General features: G+C 37.5%; 3 protein-coding genes across 18 annotated transcripts in view; 2 read left to right on the top strand and 1 right to left on the bottom strand.

The window, feature by feature from the left end:
• RXFP1 (relaxin family peptide receptor 1) overlaps positions 1–8,769 on the top strand; it is a 114,294-nt gene extending 105,525 nt beyond the window's left edge. For all 14 annotated transcript variants that reach the window (XM_070504981.1, XM_070504985.1, XM_070504975.1 and 11 more), the window contains one exon: positions 1,700–8,769. In XM_070504981.1, the coding sequence (XP_070361082.1) occupies positions 1,700–2,001 (302 nt within the window). In that variant the 3' untranslated portion in view covers positions 2,002–8,769. The remainder of the gene's footprint in view (positions 1–1,699) is intronic.
• On the bottom strand, positions 8,470–11,925 carry C3H4orf46 (chromosome 3 C4orf46 homolog). The gene is made up of 2 exons (XM_014829675.3): positions 11,746–11,925; positions 8,470–10,279 (listed from the first exon to the last, which is right to left on the bottom strand). Exons 1-2 carry the CDS (start codon positions 11,923–11,925, stop codon positions 10,124–10,126), a joined length of 336 nt encoding a protein of 111 aa, XP_014685161.1. The 3' UTR covers positions 8,470–10,123.
• Positions 11,926–12,338: 413 nt separating this feature from the next.
• ETFDH (electron transfer flavoprotein dehydrogenase) overlaps positions 12,339–18,693 on the top strand; it is a 33,045-nt gene continuing 26,690 nt past the window's right edge. The window contains exon 1 of one of the 3 annotated variants that reach the window (XM_044767042.2): positions 12,339–12,476. Coding sequence is in view for 1 of the 3 variants with exons in the window: in XM_014829673.3 (XP_014685159.1) it covers positions 12,577–12,610 (34 nt within the window). In the remaining 2 variants the exon portion in view is untranslated. Of the gene's footprint in view, positions 12,611–12,788; positions 12,929–18,693 lie in introns of those variants that run through there. The other 2 variants (XM_014829673.3, XM_070504988.1) reach the window with 2 other exon arrangements.

Genomic DNA, 18,693 nt, shown 5'->3' on the forward strand with positions numbered 1-18,693 from the left:
CAATGAAATGTTTACTGGGAGGAAGCTGTTCGGTTCTTTCCATAAATGCCTAAAAACACAATTACTATTGAAACCAAGGAACAATGACTCAAACAAATTACACTTAATGTGTTGAAATTCTGGTAATGCCATGCTTAAGATGACCAGAAAGGAAAACAGGTCAAAACAATTATCAGATAATTACTTTGCTTTTTCCAGAATATACGAAATTTTTCTTCCCGGAATACATAGCAGTTTAGAGAACAGTACTCCAGGCTGTGAGAGATGACAGAAGAAAACATCCTTGATATTTAAAATCATGTGCATCACACTCATTAACATGGCTATTATCAAAAAAAACGAAAATAAGTCTTGGTGAGGATGTGGAGAAGCTGGAACTCTTGTGCATCGCTGGTGGGAATGTAAAATGGCGCAGCTGCTATAGAAAACAGTATGATGTTCCTCAAAAAATTAAGCATAGAATTTTATGTGACCCAGCACTTCCACTTCTGGATTTATACCCAAAAGAATTGAAAGCAGGAACTCAGACATTTGTACACCCATGTTCATTGTAGCATTATTTACAATAGCCAAAAGAGGGAAACAACCTAAATGTCCATCAACGGATGAATGGATAAACAAAATGTGTTGTATACACACAATGGATTATTATTCAGCCTGATAAAGGGAGCAAATTCTGATACATGCTTCAATACGGATGGACCTTGAAGACATTATGCTAAGTGAAATAAGCAAGTCACAAAAGTACAAATATTGTATGATTCCACCTATATGAAGTAACTAGAGTAGTCAAATTCATAAAGAGAGAAAGTTTGTGAATGGTATTGTCAGGGGTCAGGGGGAGGAGGGAATGGAGAGTCATTGTTTAACCCAGTTTCATTTCGGGAAGAAGAAAAAGTTCTGGAGATGGATGATGGTGATGGTTGCACGACAATGTGAATGTACTTAATGCCCCTGAACTGTATACCTAAAAATGGTTAAAATAGTACATTTTATGTTTTTTACCACAATAAAAAAAATATGCAAAATCCTGTTAACTGTATGTATAATGCAGTACATATTCACATTTTAAAAATTTACAAACATGCAATTTTAATTTTACTTTTTCCCGTGGTTGGGGGTGACAGTATCTTACATTTTATAAGCAACAAGGAAGGAAGATAGCATCAGTTAAATTATAATAAAAATCTCAATATTTGGTAGTTGCATAATACACTACAGTGATTTTTAAGATAAGGTTAGCAAAGATGTTTTTACTGAAATAAATATCTAGTCAAAAGCCTAAAAATGCATACCTATTTTTAAAACCAAATAAATAGCAGAAAAGAAATTTATCAAAGATAAGTCTATATATTCTGAGAAATGCTATATGTACTATCCAGTAATCAAAACATTTGAAAAGTGATATACAATCACTTGGTGGAAAATATTTCTACCTAATCGGATACTTTTGTTGATGTATTCAAGAAAAACTGCTTAGCAAAGAGCCCTGTTTTTTTGCAGCACCAGCACTCCCCTCAAACACTGGCACCCTGGAAAGACAGCCTGGAAACACATATAGCCTTGGTATTTAATTATGTGACATCAAAGGGAAAACATTAAGACTCAAAAGGGGGCTGGAGGAGAAACAAGGAAAAGGGGGTTTCTATACTTTGTAAACATCCATAAACATTAAAATTATTTCATTTTTCTTTTCTAGGTACCATAAACTCTTGGGTGGTGATTTTTATTTTGCCTATCAACAGTGCTTTAAACCCAATTCTCTATACTCTGACTACAAGACCATTCAAAGAAATGATCCATCAGTTTTGGTACAACTACAGACAAAGAAGATCTATTGACAGCAAAGGAAGTCAGAAAACATATACTCCATCGTTCATCTGGGTAGAAATGTGGCCACTGCAGGAGATGCAATCTGAGTTAATGAAGCCGGCTCTTTTCTCAGACCCCTGTGAATTATCACTAATTTCTCAATCAACTAGACTCAATTCCTATTCATAACTGACTCTGAAATCCATTTCTACAGAGAATACTGTAGGATGCTTTAGGATTGATTAGTATAAAATGAATGCCACAAAATTAATAATATATAATAATGGCTAAAATAAATTAGTTTACAAGGACATGAGGTTATTTGGGAAAAATCAAAGTGACGGATGCCCATGTAAGAGAAATAAATTATATTGAGAATGTGTATATATTAGGACATATTTTGCATAGGAAATTAAGAGAAATCTACTTCAGAAAGATTCATTCATTCTTTTACCACGCATTTATTGAGTACCCACAAGGCACATGCTACTGCAGTAAATTCCTGGAAGTAACAGTATAGAACCTTTTCAATTTGCAATGTTAAATTGTGTTTAACTACAACAAAATATACAAAGTCCACCCGCAATTCCTAGTTTAAGGTACAGCTTTGTTTGTTACACATACCAGAAAACATAAGAATCAAGGGCACTTTTAAATAAGGACTTAAGGTTTTGTAATAATATAATAGTTTCAGAGAAAATGTCTAATTGTTTGCAAAATACAGATATTCTGTTTTCAGAATTCATCTCACCTCTCTTCAAGTCTCCGTACACTTGAGAGCCAATATAACAACTTATTCCTATGAAAAAAGATGCTCTGATATAAACTCAAAACAGCACTGCTCTGTCACCCTGCCCAGTTGTCTGGTTGCTTTAAATGAGCACCATCATATGGGATTGGGACAGGAGAATAAAAGTAGTGCAAAGGAGTGAATCAGCAAAGATAGGATGAGGATAGACATTTAGACCAATGGAAGTTGGATTGCTACCTTCCACCATATACAAAAATTAACTCAAAATGAATCAATAATCTAAACATAAGACATAAAACTCTTAGAAGAAAACATATGGGTAATCCTCAAGACCGTGAATTTGGTCATGGATTCTTATATATGACAACAAAAGAATAAGTGACAAAAGGAAAAACATAGATAAATTAGACTTCATCTAAATTAAATTTTTGTGCATCAAAGGACATTATCAAAAAAAAGTGAAAAGACAACCTACAGAATGAAAGAAAATATTTGGAAATCATGCACCTGAGAAGGGTTTAATATCCAGAATATATAAAGAACTCCCACAACTCAACAAAAAAGACAAGCAATTCAATTAAAAAAATAGGCAAAAGACTTGAATAGACATTTCTCCAAAGAAGATATACAAATGGCCAATAAGCACATGAAAAGATGCTCATCACCACTTAATCATTAGGAAAATGCAAATTAAAATCACAATGAGATAATACTTCACACCTACTAGGAAGGCTGTAATTTAAAAAAAAACCAAACAGAAAATAAGTGTTGGCAAGAATGTGGAGATTGGAACCCTTCTATATTGCTGGTGGAAATGTATAATAGTGCAGTTGCTGTAGAAAACAGTTTGGTGGTTCCTCAAAAGCTTATCAGAGAATTACGACATGATCCAGCAATTTCACTCCTGGGTATAAACTCAAAAGAAGAGAAAACAGGACTCAAACAGATACTTGTATTCAAATGTTCATTGCAGCATTATTCACAGTAGCCAAAAGATGGAAACAACTCAAGCGCCCATCAACTGATGAACAGATAAACAAAATGTGATATATCCATACAATGGAATATGATTCAGCCATAAAAAGGAATGAAGTTCTGACACATGCTACAATACAATGAATGTGAAATAAGCCAGACACAAAAGGACAAATACTGTATGATTCCACTTTAAAGAAATATCTAGAATAAGTAAATCCACAGAGACAGGAAGTAGATTATAGGTTACTGGGGGTGGGAGGGTTATGCCTAAGAAGCAGAGTATCTTCTTGGGCAAAAAAATTCTAAAATTGATTGTGGTGATTATACTAAAAGCCACTGAATTATACACTTTAGATGGGTGAATTTTATGGTATGTGAACTATATCTCAATAAAGCAGGTAAGAGGGCAAAAAAAAAAGACCTGGAATGCACTGATTGAAGAAGGAAAGATCTGTATGTGTACGAGCTTTACTCTAAAGAGAAAGTAGTTGTCATCAAAAGAAGGATTCACCTTCTGTTTGCAGTCGGCCAGTTCATAAGATAGTAACTTTTTTAGCTAGTTAGTTATTCTTCTGGTCTCTCACTTAGCTATTGGAATTTTTTCCTTTCATAATTTGAAACCTTTAAACAGGAATAAAATATTTTCAGGTAGTTTCAAATACAACAAAAATGTCTGAAACATGAAAATACTGGAATCAAAAATATATTTATTGAGTATATAATTGTATAAATTTCTTTTGAAAATAAATTACCTGAAATTTAATTCTATTAAAAATAAGACTGCTTTGAGTCTTTTCTCTTCTTACTTGGAGTGACACCAATAATTTTCTACTTGAGGAATGTGGTATCCTTTCAACAAAAATCAGAAAATAGTAGAAAGCCATAGTTCTGCTTATAATATTCAATTCTCTAACTGCTTACACCATAATTTTTAAAAAGCCTACAAAAATGAAAATACATTTAAATTCTTTTATAAGGATATTTATTATTTTTAAGAAGTCTTATTACTAATATTAAATAATAGAATAGGAAAATATTTTTTCTTAAAAAGAATATCTAAAAAATAAAAAGCAGTAATTATGAAGACAGAAGAGATAAAATGTAATTCTGCAAAAATCATGATCGTAACCTTTGTCTAAGAGTCTCAGACATACAGTGAATTTACAGAATATACATCTTTTTTTTTTTTCTGAGGAAGATCAGCCCTGAGCTAACTGCTGCCAATCCTCCTCTTTTTGCTGAGGAAGGCTGGCCCTGAGCTAACATCTGTGCCCATGTTCCTCTGCTTTATAGGACACCTGCCACAGCATGGCTTGACGCAGTGCCATGTCCGCACCCAGAATCCCAACCGGGGAACACTGGGCCGCCGAAGCGGAACATGCACACTTAACCGCTGCACCACTCGGCCACCCCAGAATATACATCTGAAACTACTTTTCAGTATTTAGAATGTTTTCAAATGATTTTCTAGAAGGCATTGGTTTTCTGTCTACTCAATCCACTCACTCTTCTATCCTTCTACCTCCCCAAAAGGGGTAACTTCTATTTAATTTAATTTGACAATTATTAACATTCCGCATAATAGTTCCTACTAGCTTCAATGGGAGGTGCAATAGAAGCACTAAGTTAACCCAGATACAAATCAAGGTTTTCTCTCTCACAAATATAACTGTGGTCCAAAACTCATGGACCATGCGCTAGGTCAAATCAATCCTCTAAGTCAAGTCAAAGTTGTTTTAAAATTTAAAAATACACATCAAGAAAACTTCAACTTTTATTTTCTCACCATTTTTAAAGAGCTCCTAATTCATCATGCTAGTACGTGACCTCTCCCAAAGCAATTACCGGCTTTTAGCAATTTAGACTGCTAAAGTTGAAGGCAAAGAACAAAGGGGAAAGGGGAATGAATATTCAGCTGGAATTGTGAAGTCTATGCATTTTACTGCTTAACAAACTAAGTAGTAAGTGAATTGATACTTGAATGGGATGGAATGACCCCCTCTAGCTAAGAGATTTCAAAAATAGTTATTTAATTTTTACTAAGGTGCTCCTCTTTTAAAGAGAAAATCTTTCACTAGAAGCCTCATTTACTCTCACTGTTTTAACTCTTTCTCTTATCTATAGACTGTGGCAATCTCACCCACTTCCATGGATCAGTTACTATGTTTATACTGCTGGTTCTCACATTTTTGCCTTTAGCCAGTTCTGTCTCCTGAACTGGTCACTTATGCACACAACTGCCTACTAGACATTTCTACTTGCTCTTTAACGTCATTATTATGTATGGACTCTGACGCCTGAGTCTCCTCTAGACCCTGTCTTGGAGAACAGCACCAATGGCCAAACCTAGAAAACTGGGTGTCGTCCTTTGACCCTTCTCTCTTCCTTATCCATCCTATCAAATCACCCAGTCCCTTCTCAGTTCTATGTAATAAACATCTCTTAAATGTGTGCACTTCTCTTTATCCCAATTCCCAATATCCTAGTTTGGGCCAGTATCATGTCTCATTGTGATACTGGGAATCATCTTCAAGAAGTTTTGGTACCTCCTGTTCTAATTTGCTCAGTTGATCTTTATAGGAATTTAGACCCTTCAAAAAGATGTAACCTCAGGGGGAAAAAATGTAATATTTTACAGTTACTAGCACAAATAATCTATGATGGGTAACTGAATGAACAAGTAAGTTCCACTTTTGGTGTATCAGGGTTCTCCATAGAAACAGAATCCATCCATACATATATACATAGAGAGAGAGAGAGAGAAATTTCTTATAAGAAATTGGCTCATGTGATTATGGAGGCTGGCAAGTCCAAAATCTGCAGAGCCAAGGTCCCAGTTCAAGACTGAACGCTGGAATTTGCTGTAGAACAAGGAAAAGCCAATGTCCCAGTTCAAGGGTCATCAGGCAGGAAGAGTCAATGTTCCAAGGCCATCAGGCAGAAGAATACCCTTATTACTCAGGAGAGGGTCTGCCTTTTGTTCTATTCAACTGATTGAACAAGACCCATCACATTACAGAAGGCAATCTGCTTTACTCAATCTACCCATTTAATTGATAATCTCATCCAAAAACACTCACAGAAACATGCAGAATGTTTGACCAAATGTCTGGGTACTCTGTGGCCCAGTCAAGTTGACACATAAGCCATCACAAATGGGAAGAATAAATAAAATGATTAAGTCGAATATTAATGTCTAACCAAGAGCTAGGTGGCTAGGTTTGGTGCAGACAAGCATACTAATTTTGGTGTCACAGATACACAGGCAAATTATTTCATCTTAGCCTGTTTCCTATTCTGTAGATGGCAATAATATCACTTTCTTCAAAGAGCTAATATGGTTACATGAACTAATGTTAATAAAGCTCCTAGTATAGTGCCTGACATATTTCATACTCAGAATTTTTGAAACCAAACATTTTTTAATGCTAAAACTTCCATCCTATTAACTTTAGCTTCTTGAGGCTTTTAAAAATTTACATCGGTCGGAACATTAAGTTTTCCTCTGAGGTTTTGTGTAGAGCTGGTTAATGAGCTACTAAGTTAAAAAAAAAAAATTCCTCAAATCTTTAAGAAAATGTTTATGCTTTGACCTCTTCCCCAACCTCTCCCAAGAAGCAGACCAAAAAGAAATATAAAAAGGGATGATTTTTTTAAAGCCACTCTTAAAAATAAGATGAACTTCTCTGTGGACCACACACGCAACGGAAACTGAAAGCAGAGCTGAGCTATGGGCCTACCCGACACTAGCAGCTCCGAGTTTTGGGACAGAGGAATAAACTAAAAATGTCCACAGAAGGCTCACCGCCTAAAACCAGGGGTTAACCTAAACTGACCGCAATTCAATAAAATTAGAAATTGGTAACATGTTTTTTCTTTTCTAACTTAAAAAAGTAGATGGGGTGGGGGAGGAAGTCACACACACAAAAATAACAGTACAGATCACATGATACAGCTAAAAAAAGGGAAGTTATAGAAAATCTTACCATGGGGTTAAGCAAATAGATCAAAAGAACAAAATAGAGAACTCAGAACCAGGCATTAATTAATACGGTAAGTGAATGACAGATGCAGCATTTGAAACAGCGGTACTTGGAGGAACAGCTATACACATACAAAAACAAACAAAAGATCCCAAAATCACACCATAAGCAAAAATAAATTCAGGTGGATTAAAACACCTAAATATTAAAAATAACATTTTTTAACTTTTAGAAAGACGTATAGGACAGTATCTTTATGACATTTCCTACACACGACCCAGAAAGCTCTAAGAAATATTGGTAAAATTACATTAAAATTAAAAACCTTTATTCAAGGAGGCTCCATAATCAAATACAAGATAAACCACAGATTACAAAAGACAGCTGAGACACACACAACAGATCATTAGTTAGTATTCAAGATACATAATACCCACAAATCAATAAGGAAGAGACAAAACATAATAGAAAAATAGGCAAAAGATATGGTCTCAGAAATCACATTTCCTCAACATCCTGGTAGTTACACAATTCAGCACTATTCAACGCGGGAGACCGTACAAGGGCAGGAACACCAGGAGGCAGGAGACCACTGGGTCCATCTGGAGGCCAGCTACCACACACACAAAATAGTATTTTGCAGGGCTTTGAAAACACGTGTATGTATTAAAAATATAAAAACACAAACTAGAATATACCCCACCTCTAGGACAGTGGTTACCTCTAGGGAGAGAAGAAGCGGATGGGATCAAAGAGGTAAAAAAGCAAGCTTCAAACATATCCAACACTTACATACACACATAGATCTGAAATAGCCAAATGCTAACGTTTATTAAATCTGCATGGGGAACACATGAGTGTTCATTAAATCATTCACCTTTCCCATTATGTTTGAAATATGGCAATAAAATGCTTAAAAATAATGAACCTAAAGAAACGGAAACAAAATTTGCTTTTAACAAGAATTTATTTTCATACATTTTAAAAATTACAATCTTCACAACACATGAAAAATATTTTTCTAATATCAAAATACACGTCTTTGGTATAGGAACATACTATAGGTTCTATCTTTAACTTAAAAAGATTAAGAACTATGACCTAACATGCTAAACAAAACTATTCTTTGCCCATCCATTTGTCCCCTCTCACAGCCCGTTTGTGGGACTTTAAAATATAGCTCTGTACACATCTCCATATCTACAAAGAATTAAGATGCCATATCAAAGATGAACAGAAGTTATACAGTAGAGAACTAGCTGGCTTAATCATTGACAAACCACTAAAAAAAAAGAAAAAGAGAGAGAGCAATGTAAGATATAGGACAGGTAAAATACCACATCGTCATTCAGGTCAAATAATATGAAAACAATCACATTATTTAAATTTGATGAATTAAAAACAAAGTAACGTCATTTTGTGTGAGTGTCTGTGTATGTGAGAGGAAGAATGGCCCTGAACTAACACCGTTTGCCAATTTTCCTCTTTTTGCTTGAGGAAGACTGTCCCTGAGCTAACATCCATGCCAATCTTCTCTATTTTGCATACGGGACTCCGCCACAGCAAGGCTTGATAAGCAGTGTGTAGGTCCATGCCTGGGATCGGGGCGCACAAACCCCGGGGCCACTGAAGCAGAGCACGAGAACTTAACCACTACATAACCCGGCCAGCCCCCAAAGTAACTTCTTTAGAAGTATTATATTTAGAATTTAGAATTACTACTTGCAAAGCTCCAAAAGTAACAGTACAGAGCCATAATTTTGATAAGCTGCTTTAAAGAGAGGAATCAAACATGTAACAACATCAAATACAAGCAATACTATCTGTAAAAGCAATTAACCTTAGAAATAGGGGGGAAAATATGCATTTTTTTCATTTTCTGAAGTAAAAGCTTTTCTAAAAAGCATCATAGAAGGGCAAAAAATATTTATTATATTTTAAAAAGCTGCCATCAAAATTCAAATTGCTGTAAAAAAAGAGAACATTTTCCTTTAAGTCAGTGAGGTTCTCATTCAAATATTTTTTAGAGAAACAATTATAATCTTCATGGTAAAGAAAGGAAGGAAGGAAAAAATAGCTTTTAATTGTGTTGTCAACTCTTTTCTTCAACAAATATTTAGTGATTGTTATGGGACACTGTTCTGGGTGTTGGGGATAGAGAAATAAAGACACAATCATAGGTTCCGGGCAACTCAGCCTAATGGAGCTGGACCTAACATTGGTAACCTTCAAGTCACTTCCGTTGGTCCATAAAATCAAGCTCAACTTCAAATTCTGCCGTTCCTGGCATCTTCTGGCACAGCAAATAGAATGATGTCTACCTAGTTTGCTACCTAACACTGTGGCATTATTAATATTATCTACTGATGAAATTAACTTTCATAAATTATTCTATGAAAGTTTAGAGGACACAAAGTATTTAAAGATAAACAAATACGGGCCAGCATCAAAAATAACATCAGTATTCTGCTTTCACAAAAGTGAAGAAAACCAAGAAAAATTTCATTCCGAGCATAGAGAACTGCTGGAGCTTATCCTACACATATGGGACATATGCAAAAATCATAAATGAAGAAGCATAAATTATTACACAGCCAAATCAGTTGTCAGGCTTCAAAGAATCATAGCCTTCTTTCAAGAGGTCCCGCCACGTTTTAAGGAAACGTGCATTTTCTGTACATTTGAAGGCAAGCTCTTCCAGTTGAGCTGATACTGCAGATGTGGCTTCAAGAAGTTTGGTTAATGAAAACGCTGCCTGAAATTTAAAAAAAAAAAAAAGTCAAACAAGAGAAGTTTATTTTTAAAATTTTCCTCTCATTTTATAAATGGTCTAAAAATAGCTTAAAACCGAGAATCCAATGCCCAAGTATTTTTCCTCAAAAGTAAAAAATCTTCAAACTAAAACACTGGCTCTTTCTGAGAACTTAAGAAATTCTTTAATACAAAGTGAGCTTTAAGGAACAATGCATTATGTATGAGACATGCCAAGTATTTTTTTTCAATTGAAAATACACTGGATTCTCATTTAGTTCAACAAGACGACTTGGAGCCCTTGACACTAAGTACCAGAAGCACTGAAGGACTTCATCATATACAATCTTTACTATTATTTGGGTTACAAGCGGATTGTTCCACTAGTTTTACCTGTGAACTCTTTAGACCATGAAAAGGTATAGACCAAATAGACACTCTGAGCTGACAAACATCAACAAAATCAAAACACATGCAGAAAACATCCAACTCTTGATGGCAAACTCAATGAAATATTTTCTTCCTCTGTTATATAAAATAACCCTGTTCCAAGGTAACACATCAGCGCTCCACTCTACATACTCACTTGAAACCAGTCTTGTTCAGCAAAAAGAGAAGCTGTATCAGCACTTTAGTCATCTTTTACACAAAGAAATTCTTGACCAATGAGATAATCGAGTTCATTCTCCAGTTTCCAATCTGCACAGGAGGGTGTATTCCACAAAGTTCTCCCAGGAAGATTACACCCTACATCCCAATCACCTGACCCACCCAACAGTCCTTAAACACTGAAACTGTAACCTTCTCCGGCGTCTGTGTGTGCGTCCGCGCGCGCGCGCGCTTGTTTCTGGGAATTCTAGACTCAGCAGAAACCATCCATCGCTATGCATTTTAGCAAGCACAGGGAGGGGTCTTTGACTCAACCGTCAATGAAACCAATCTGGACTACAGGGGCCGTGACTAAATCCTCTAAACTGGGTCCAGCACAAAGCAAGCCTGACAATGGCATTGTCAGCTGGCTCTGGGCAGGTGGCCAACCAGAACAGCGGGCTCTTAAGTCCCGCGGAGAGAAATCACAGCCTGCTTCGAAGCACCAACAGACAGCAAGGGCGGCGGATGAGAGGGCAGACGGAGCCAGCACGCGTCCGCACAGCAGAGCTGCGTGGTTTCGGGTTACAGCGCATGACCGAAACCAGAAGGCGAGGCAAAAAGAAAACAGGGATGGGGCGGGTGGGTGGAGGCATAACCCCTAACTCCTCCATGCTAAATCTAAAGACGGAATCCTCAGGGCTCGGGGCAAGGGGACTTTGGTCGCCCCCCCCCCCCCCCCGCCTCTTGTGGGCCAAAGGCGAGACGCGCCAGGCAGGGTGCGTGCACCGCCTGTCCCTCCCTCCCTGGACCCGCCGCGGTCTGTCTCCAGACAGGTGCCGAGTGGGGACGAGGCCCCGGGACCAGTCGGGACACACTCACGTCTCCGATCTGCAGCTCCACCTCCTCCAGCGGGTCCACCGTTTGGCCGCTGCTCGGAACTGGCCAGCCCAAACTCACTGGGACGCCGGGGGAAGATGCTGAAGAGGCGTCTGAAGACGAAGGAGAGAAGGGAGGTGGCGGGGGCGGCGAAGAGACCCGCACCTCCTCGGCGTCTGCCATGGAAAAGGCCTGGGACGGCGGGACCGGACCTTAGCAGCCGAACCGACACCAACTATCTTTCAACCGCTCGCGCCCAAAGCCCGGAGGCCCCGCCTCTTCGTGAGCTTCTGCCCTAGACCGTGAAGACCTCTCCTTCTCTCGGGACAGCCAATCAGATGTAAGTCAATTCACCTCGGGCAGCTCACCGCTCCTGCGCAAAGCTCCAGTCAAGTTCAGAGGACACTTGAGCAGAAGACTACAACTCCCAGGATGCCGTACGCGTCGCTCGGCCTCCCACTACCGTTTGCTGCGTGGGCGTCGCGCTGTGGGTTTTGCGGGTCCCTCCTATGGCGCTCCGGCGCCAGGACCATGCCTGGGTGGGAAGGCGGTACAGATCCGAACTCACTGGTCGCGCTGGGGCTTGAAGTCCCTTTCTTTTTCTCCCATGGATACGTGACCCGGAAGCCTCTGCTGGCCATGGCGTCATGCGTGGCGCCGGCGCAGAGCGAGAGAGAGTCGGGAGCGCTGTGAAGACAGAGCGGTCGGCTGATCAGAGACGAACTTCAGTGGAGGTAATGGCGCCCCCCGCGGCCTAGAGGTCCAGCGCGTGCCGCGAGCTGCAGACAGTACGCCTCCCATTGTATCCGACGGAGACTCCTCGTTGCAGGGAACATGTTGCTGCCGCTAGCCAAGCTGTCCTGTCCGGGTGAGAGGGAACTCCAGGCGGGGATAAGTGGTCGAGGAGTTAGGGCGAAATGGGGAGGGCTACATCTGAGGGCTGTACGCATCTCTCTCCTCTCTGTTCTCCTTTTGTCGACGTTCTCAGGTTAACCTGGGACAAAGATCACGCTGTCTGCGCCTGGTGGTGGACCCTAGATTTCTCCCCCTGGGACTGTCTCAATTGGAAGGATTGACAACTAGGCTAAAGGTCATGGGCGGAGGAAACTTGTCAACACGGCCCCCGGGTGGATTCCTGAACTGAATCTTCCCAAATCTTGGTCCTAACCCTCATCCCAAAGCTCAGGTGGGATCTGTTGCCTTTTCGGAAATGGATAAAGTAATCATTTGCAGCTTTTCTCCTTGGTCCTGACCTGACTTGCGTCTTTGCAACCATGCTAGTCCGTTCTTAAGAATTTGAAGTCTGATCTGTCACATCCCGATTAGCATTCGTATACGGCCCAACTCACCAGGGATTTTTGTACATTGTCTAAAATTAACTCTAGGGGTTATCGTGTTATGGGTGCTCCTAGAACCATCATGATGACTCGTGAAAATGCCTCATTACCTCCCCTTTCACTTTAAACACACACACACAAAAAACGGTTGAAGCAGTTGGATAGTGTTTTGTTTTACTTAAAAAAAAGCTTAAAATTCAAAAAAGTTCACTACAGGATCTTCAATTTTCTCACAACTGGCTTATTTTTTATCTTTAGTTTAAGTTAATTTTAGGTTATAGAATAAAAAAGTATACATATTGCAAATTCAAGGATATTCTTATTATGTAAGCTTAATGACAGAATTTTGTCAAATTTGGCCGCCATGTATTAAATAATTAGAATTCTGTGTAAGTTCCTGTGACTCATGCACGTATTACTACACCTAATGTGTAGGTAGACTTTATGTTTTTTGGGATATCATAGCAGTCAGATGCTATCTGCCCTACTGTCTGATTTAGTTGAATTCATTCTTGGGCCAAGTGCTAATCAAATGCCACCAAAATTACCATTTCGATTTTCCTTGGATGCTTAAATCGTTGCCATTTTCATAACCTAGTGTTAGCACTACTGGCAAGAAGGAGTTGGACACAAATACGCCGTCAGTGTGACTTTAATGTGGTGATGTTATGAGTTCAATGGACTTTTTGACCTGACTTCTCTACCAAAATACAGCCAAGGTCCCTAAGTGTACATATCTCGTGAGTGAAATGTCAGATTTGTTTTCAGAAAAGGGGTAAAGGTTGTGACTTGTTTTTTACTTCCTAGAGGAAATAAAACTGCCCAGTTCCAAATATTCTTGAGAAAATCACTAGCTGTATAAGCAAAAGAATGACACATTTGTCTGATACCAAGTCATCAGTTTTCAGAAGCAAATGTTAATGTCCATACACTAGACTACAATGCGTCATAAAACAAGTATTTTTAATATCTTTTAATCATAAATAATATAAATGATGAACATTCTTTTGAATGATGATAGTACTACATTTCAACTCTGAAACTGAGCTCTCCTATAATATCTTTCTTTATGTATCTTATATACGTTTTTTCAGGATTTAGGATAGGTGAAGAGTTATCTAAGGTTTAAAAAAATTATTCCCAATAATATAGTTTTTAATATGCATTTGCAAGTACAGAAAATTAGTTTCCTTACCACTTGTTAGAAAAAGTGATTGTCAAAAACAGATTTTTAGTGTTTCAAAGGCTTTAGAGTTCAGCCACTCCAAATCTCTTCCCCTCCTGCATTCCTATAATCTTTATTGATTGTCTGATGTCAGGGGTTTTTTTTTAATCATTTTATTGGAAAGAAACATGAAAATATAGTAGTTTTGCAATTGAGTGCTAAAGAATAAAACTAGTTAGCCTATGCTAGGCCGTCATCTCTCCATTTAATCAGAAAAGAAAGAGACAGAGAAAACAACTTGTTTTCACCACAGCTCAGGTTCTGTTATTTCAGACGTCATTTCAGATCCACTTGTAGTCTCAGAACTTAACTGATGTTGGAAGGATTGAGGCTGAGCTTGGCTGGGATCATCTGAATTTCTGTTTATCTACTGTGAATGGGGACTGTAGCTGCCCCACGTTTCTTGTAAGGTCATTAAGGATAAGATGTGGTATTAAAATTGAAAATTCTTAACTGTTCAGTATGTCCATGAAAATGTAAATTTTATTATATGTTCCAAATCCATGCAAAAGTCTTTGTTGATCTTTACTATTTATTTATTATAGTCCATATTTAGAAACTTGTTAATTTGCAGATAGATGCTTCATTATAAGAGACCAGTTAAAAACTAGGAAAGGCCTCATTATTATTATTGCTCTATAACCCAGGAATTAGTTTTAGGAAATTAACCCAGATTTGCAGGTTCCTGGATGACAGTTGAAATTGTAACTAGGAAGGTACCTATCCAGTTAACAAATATGTATTAGCAGTGTGCTTTATGTTAAGACATATACTACATCCTACACCATAGTATTTCCAAGGCAAAGACTGACCATAAAATTTAGAGCTGATGGGGTGGGAAGAGTTAAATAACTTGCTGAAGGTTATGTTGCTATTAATGTATTCAGACACAAAGTAGACGGACTCCAAAGCCTGGGCACTTAACCACTGCCTTTTTCCATGTTGCCTTTTTTGTTTGTTTGTTTTGTTTTTAATTAATAAACTTTAAAATTTTTTTAGCAGTTTTAGGTTTAAAGAAAAATTGAGCAGAAGATACATAGTTTGCATTTAACTTCCCCCATTCCCCATTAACACCTTGCATTGGTGTGGTACATTTGTTACAGTTGGTGAGCCAGTGTTGGTACATGATTGTTAAAGTCTAGAGATTACCTTAGAGTTCACTCTTGGTGTTGCAGATTCCATGGGTTTTGACAGATGTATAATGACTTTAATTACATTAGCACACAGAATAGTTTGATTGCCCCTCATATCTCCTGTATTCCACTTATTCGTCCCTTCCTCTCTCTTCCTGAGCTCCTGGCAGGCAACCATTGATCTTTTCACTGTCTCTATAGTTTTGCCTTTTCCAGAATGTCACAGTTGTAATCACACAGTATGTTGCCTTTTCAGATTGTCTTCTTTCGCTTAGTAATATGCACTTAAGTTTCCTCCATGTCTTTTCATGGCTAATAGTTTGTTTCTCTGTAGTGCTGAATAATATTCCATTGTATGAATACACCAGTCTGTTTATCCATTTACCTATTGAAGGACATCTTAGGTTTTGATAATAATGAATGAAGCTGCTATAAACATTCATGTGAAGGGTTGTTTAAAAAAAATCTTGGATATTTTTTCTTTTTATTTTATAGTGATAAGAACACAACATGAGATATACCCTCTTGACAAATGTTTAAATGTACAATACATTATTATTGACCATAGGTACAATTTTGTACAGCAGATCTCCAGAGCTTATCTTGCTTGACTGCAGGTTTTTGTGTGGACATTAATTTTTAATCATTTGGGTAAATACTAGAGAATCCAATTGCTGGATCGTATGTTAAGAGTATGTTTAGCTTTGTAAGAAACTGCCAAACTTTCTTCCAAAGGGGCTGTGCCATTTTGCCCTTCCACCAGCAGTGAATGAGAGTTCCTGTTGCTCCATATCCTTGTCGACATTTGGTGTTGTCAGTGTTTTGGATTTTGCCATTCTAATAGGTGTGTAGTGGTATCTCTTTGTTTTAATTTGCAAGTCCCTAATGACGTAAGATGTTCAGAATCTTTTCATAGGCTTATTTTCCATCTGTATATCTTCTTTGATAAGGTGTCTGTCCAGATCTTTGGCCTGTTTTTTAGGTGGTTTGTTTTTTTGTTGAGTTTTGAGTTCTTTCTATATTTTGGATACCAGCCCTTTATCAGCTATGTGTTTTGCAAATATTTTCTCCCAGTCTGTTGCTTATCTTTTTATTCCCTCATATTGGCCTTTTAATGTTTCTCATTTATAGCTCTAGCTTGCCTTTTCATGGAGAATGACACTGAAAATGCATTAGCTTGTTTTATAATACCATGGGTCAATCATAAATGAGTACCCTAATGAAAGAGACTATAAAAAGAACTATCTAATATTCAATCAACAAATATTTATACCTATATAGGCCAACACTGGGATTTAGCATACAGCAAGGAAAAACCAAATACTTTAGGAGTATGCTGTCTACTGGGGAATACAGACAACTAAATGGGACTTTGATGTTTATATCATTTTTTTGGTCATATAGTCATAAATGGTCATAATGGTCATAAATTTTAGTCAAATGATTTTATGATTTTTGAGATATTTGCCATACTCAGAAAAACCTTTTCAAATCCAAGATTCTAAAAAAGGTTGCCAGTGTTTTCCTTGTAATCTTTTGTGTGTGTGTAATTGTAAATGTTCTTTTTTTAGTAACAGTTTTATTGAGATATAAGTCACATACCATACAATTCACACCATCTAAAGTGTCCATTTTAACTGTTTTCACTGTATTCACAGAGTTGTGCAACCATCACCACAATCTATTTTAGAATATTTTCAGCACCCCAAAAAGAAACCTCATACCCATTAGTAGTCACTCCCCAACCCCTCCAGCCCTAGGTAACAACTAATCTACTTTCTGTCTCTATTCTTGATATTTCATATAGATGGAATATTTCGTATACATGAAATCATGTCTATTCTAGGTAGCTCATATATGTGGAATCATGTAATATGTGGTCTTTGTGGCTGGCTTCTTTCACTTAGCATAATGTTTTAAAGTTTCATCCATGTTATAGCATATATCACTACTTAATTTCTTTTTATTGCAGAATAATATTCCATTGTATGGATATATCACTTTTTAATTATCCACTCACTAATAGACATTTGGGTTGTTTCCACTTTCTGGCTGTTACGAATAACGTAGCTATGAACATCGTGTACAAGTTTTTGCGTGGACATAGGTTTTCATTTATCCTATGAGCGAGTCATGTGGAAACTCTATGTGTAACATTTTGAGGAACTGCCAGACTGTTTACCAAAGTGGCTGTACTATTTTACATTCCCACCAGCAGTGTGTGAGGGTTCCAATATCTCCACATGCTGGTCAACACTTGTTATTATCTGTACTATTGATTATAGCCATCCTAGTGGATATAAAGTGATATCTCCCTTGTGGTTTTAATTTGTATTTCTCTGACGGTTAATGATGTTGAGCATCTTTTCATGCACTTATTGGCTATTTGTATATCTCCTTTGGAGAAATGTCTATTCAGATCCTTTGCCTGTTTTTTAATTTGGTTGGTTGTCTTTTTATTATTAGAAATGAGTTCTGTCTAGTGGTAGATACAGGTCCTTTATCAGATATACAATTTGCAAATGTTTTCTCCCATTCCATGGGTTATCTTTTCACTTTCTTGATAGTATCCTTTGAAGCACAAAAGATTTTAATTTTGATGAAATACAGTTTATTTTCTCTTTTGGTGTCATAGCTAAGAAACCATTGCGTTAGCCAAGGTCACAAAGATTCACACCCATGTGTTTTTTTGAAAAATTTTATAGTTTTACCTCTTACCTTTAGGTCTTTGGTCCCTTTTGAGTTAACTTTTATATTACCATAATCTTTATTTTTTAACTTTATTTTGAAATAATTTTAGACTTACGGAAGAGTTGCAAAGATAGCACAGAGAGTTCCCATATACCTTCCACCCAGCTTAACTTCTTACATAACCATGGTATAATTATCAAAACTAAGAAATTGACATTGATGCAATACCATTAGTTAAACTACAGATTTATTCATACTTCCTTTTTCTGTTCCAGTATCCAATCCAAGGCACCACATTGCTTTTAGCTCTCATGCCTCCTTAGGCTACTTCAGTGTGACATTTCCTCTGTCTTGTCTTGTCTCTCATGACCTTCACACTTTAGATGTGTACTAGCCAGGCATTTTGTAGAATGTCCCTCAATCTGAGTTTGTCTCACGATTTCTCGTGATTCGACTGAGGTTATAGATTTGGGGGTTATAGATTTGTGAAGAGCCCTGCTCATTACATCATATGAGGGAATATGTGATACTAACATGTCTTATTGCTGGTAATGTTAAACATGAT

This window comes from Equus asinus, chromosome 3 (assembly GCF_041296235.1).
Source record: "Equus asinus isolate D_3611 breed Donkey chromosome 3, EquAss-T2T_v2, whole genome shotgun sequence".
Taxonomy (NCBI): Eukaryota; Metazoa; Chordata; class Mammalia; order Perissodactyla; family Equidae; genus Equus; species Equus asinus.

What these genes read in the sequence shown, in the direction of transcription:
- C3H4orf46 (XM_014829675.3), bottom strand. Translation starts at nt 11,925, where the DNA reads ATGGCAGACGCCGAGGAGGTGCGGGTCTCTTCGCCGCCCCCGCCACCT. An exon ending in TGGAGCTGCAGATCGGAGAC is followed by an intron (nt 10,280 to 11,745) that starts GTGAGTGTGTCC and finishes TTTAAATTTCAG; the next exon opens with GCAGCGTTTTCATTAACCAA.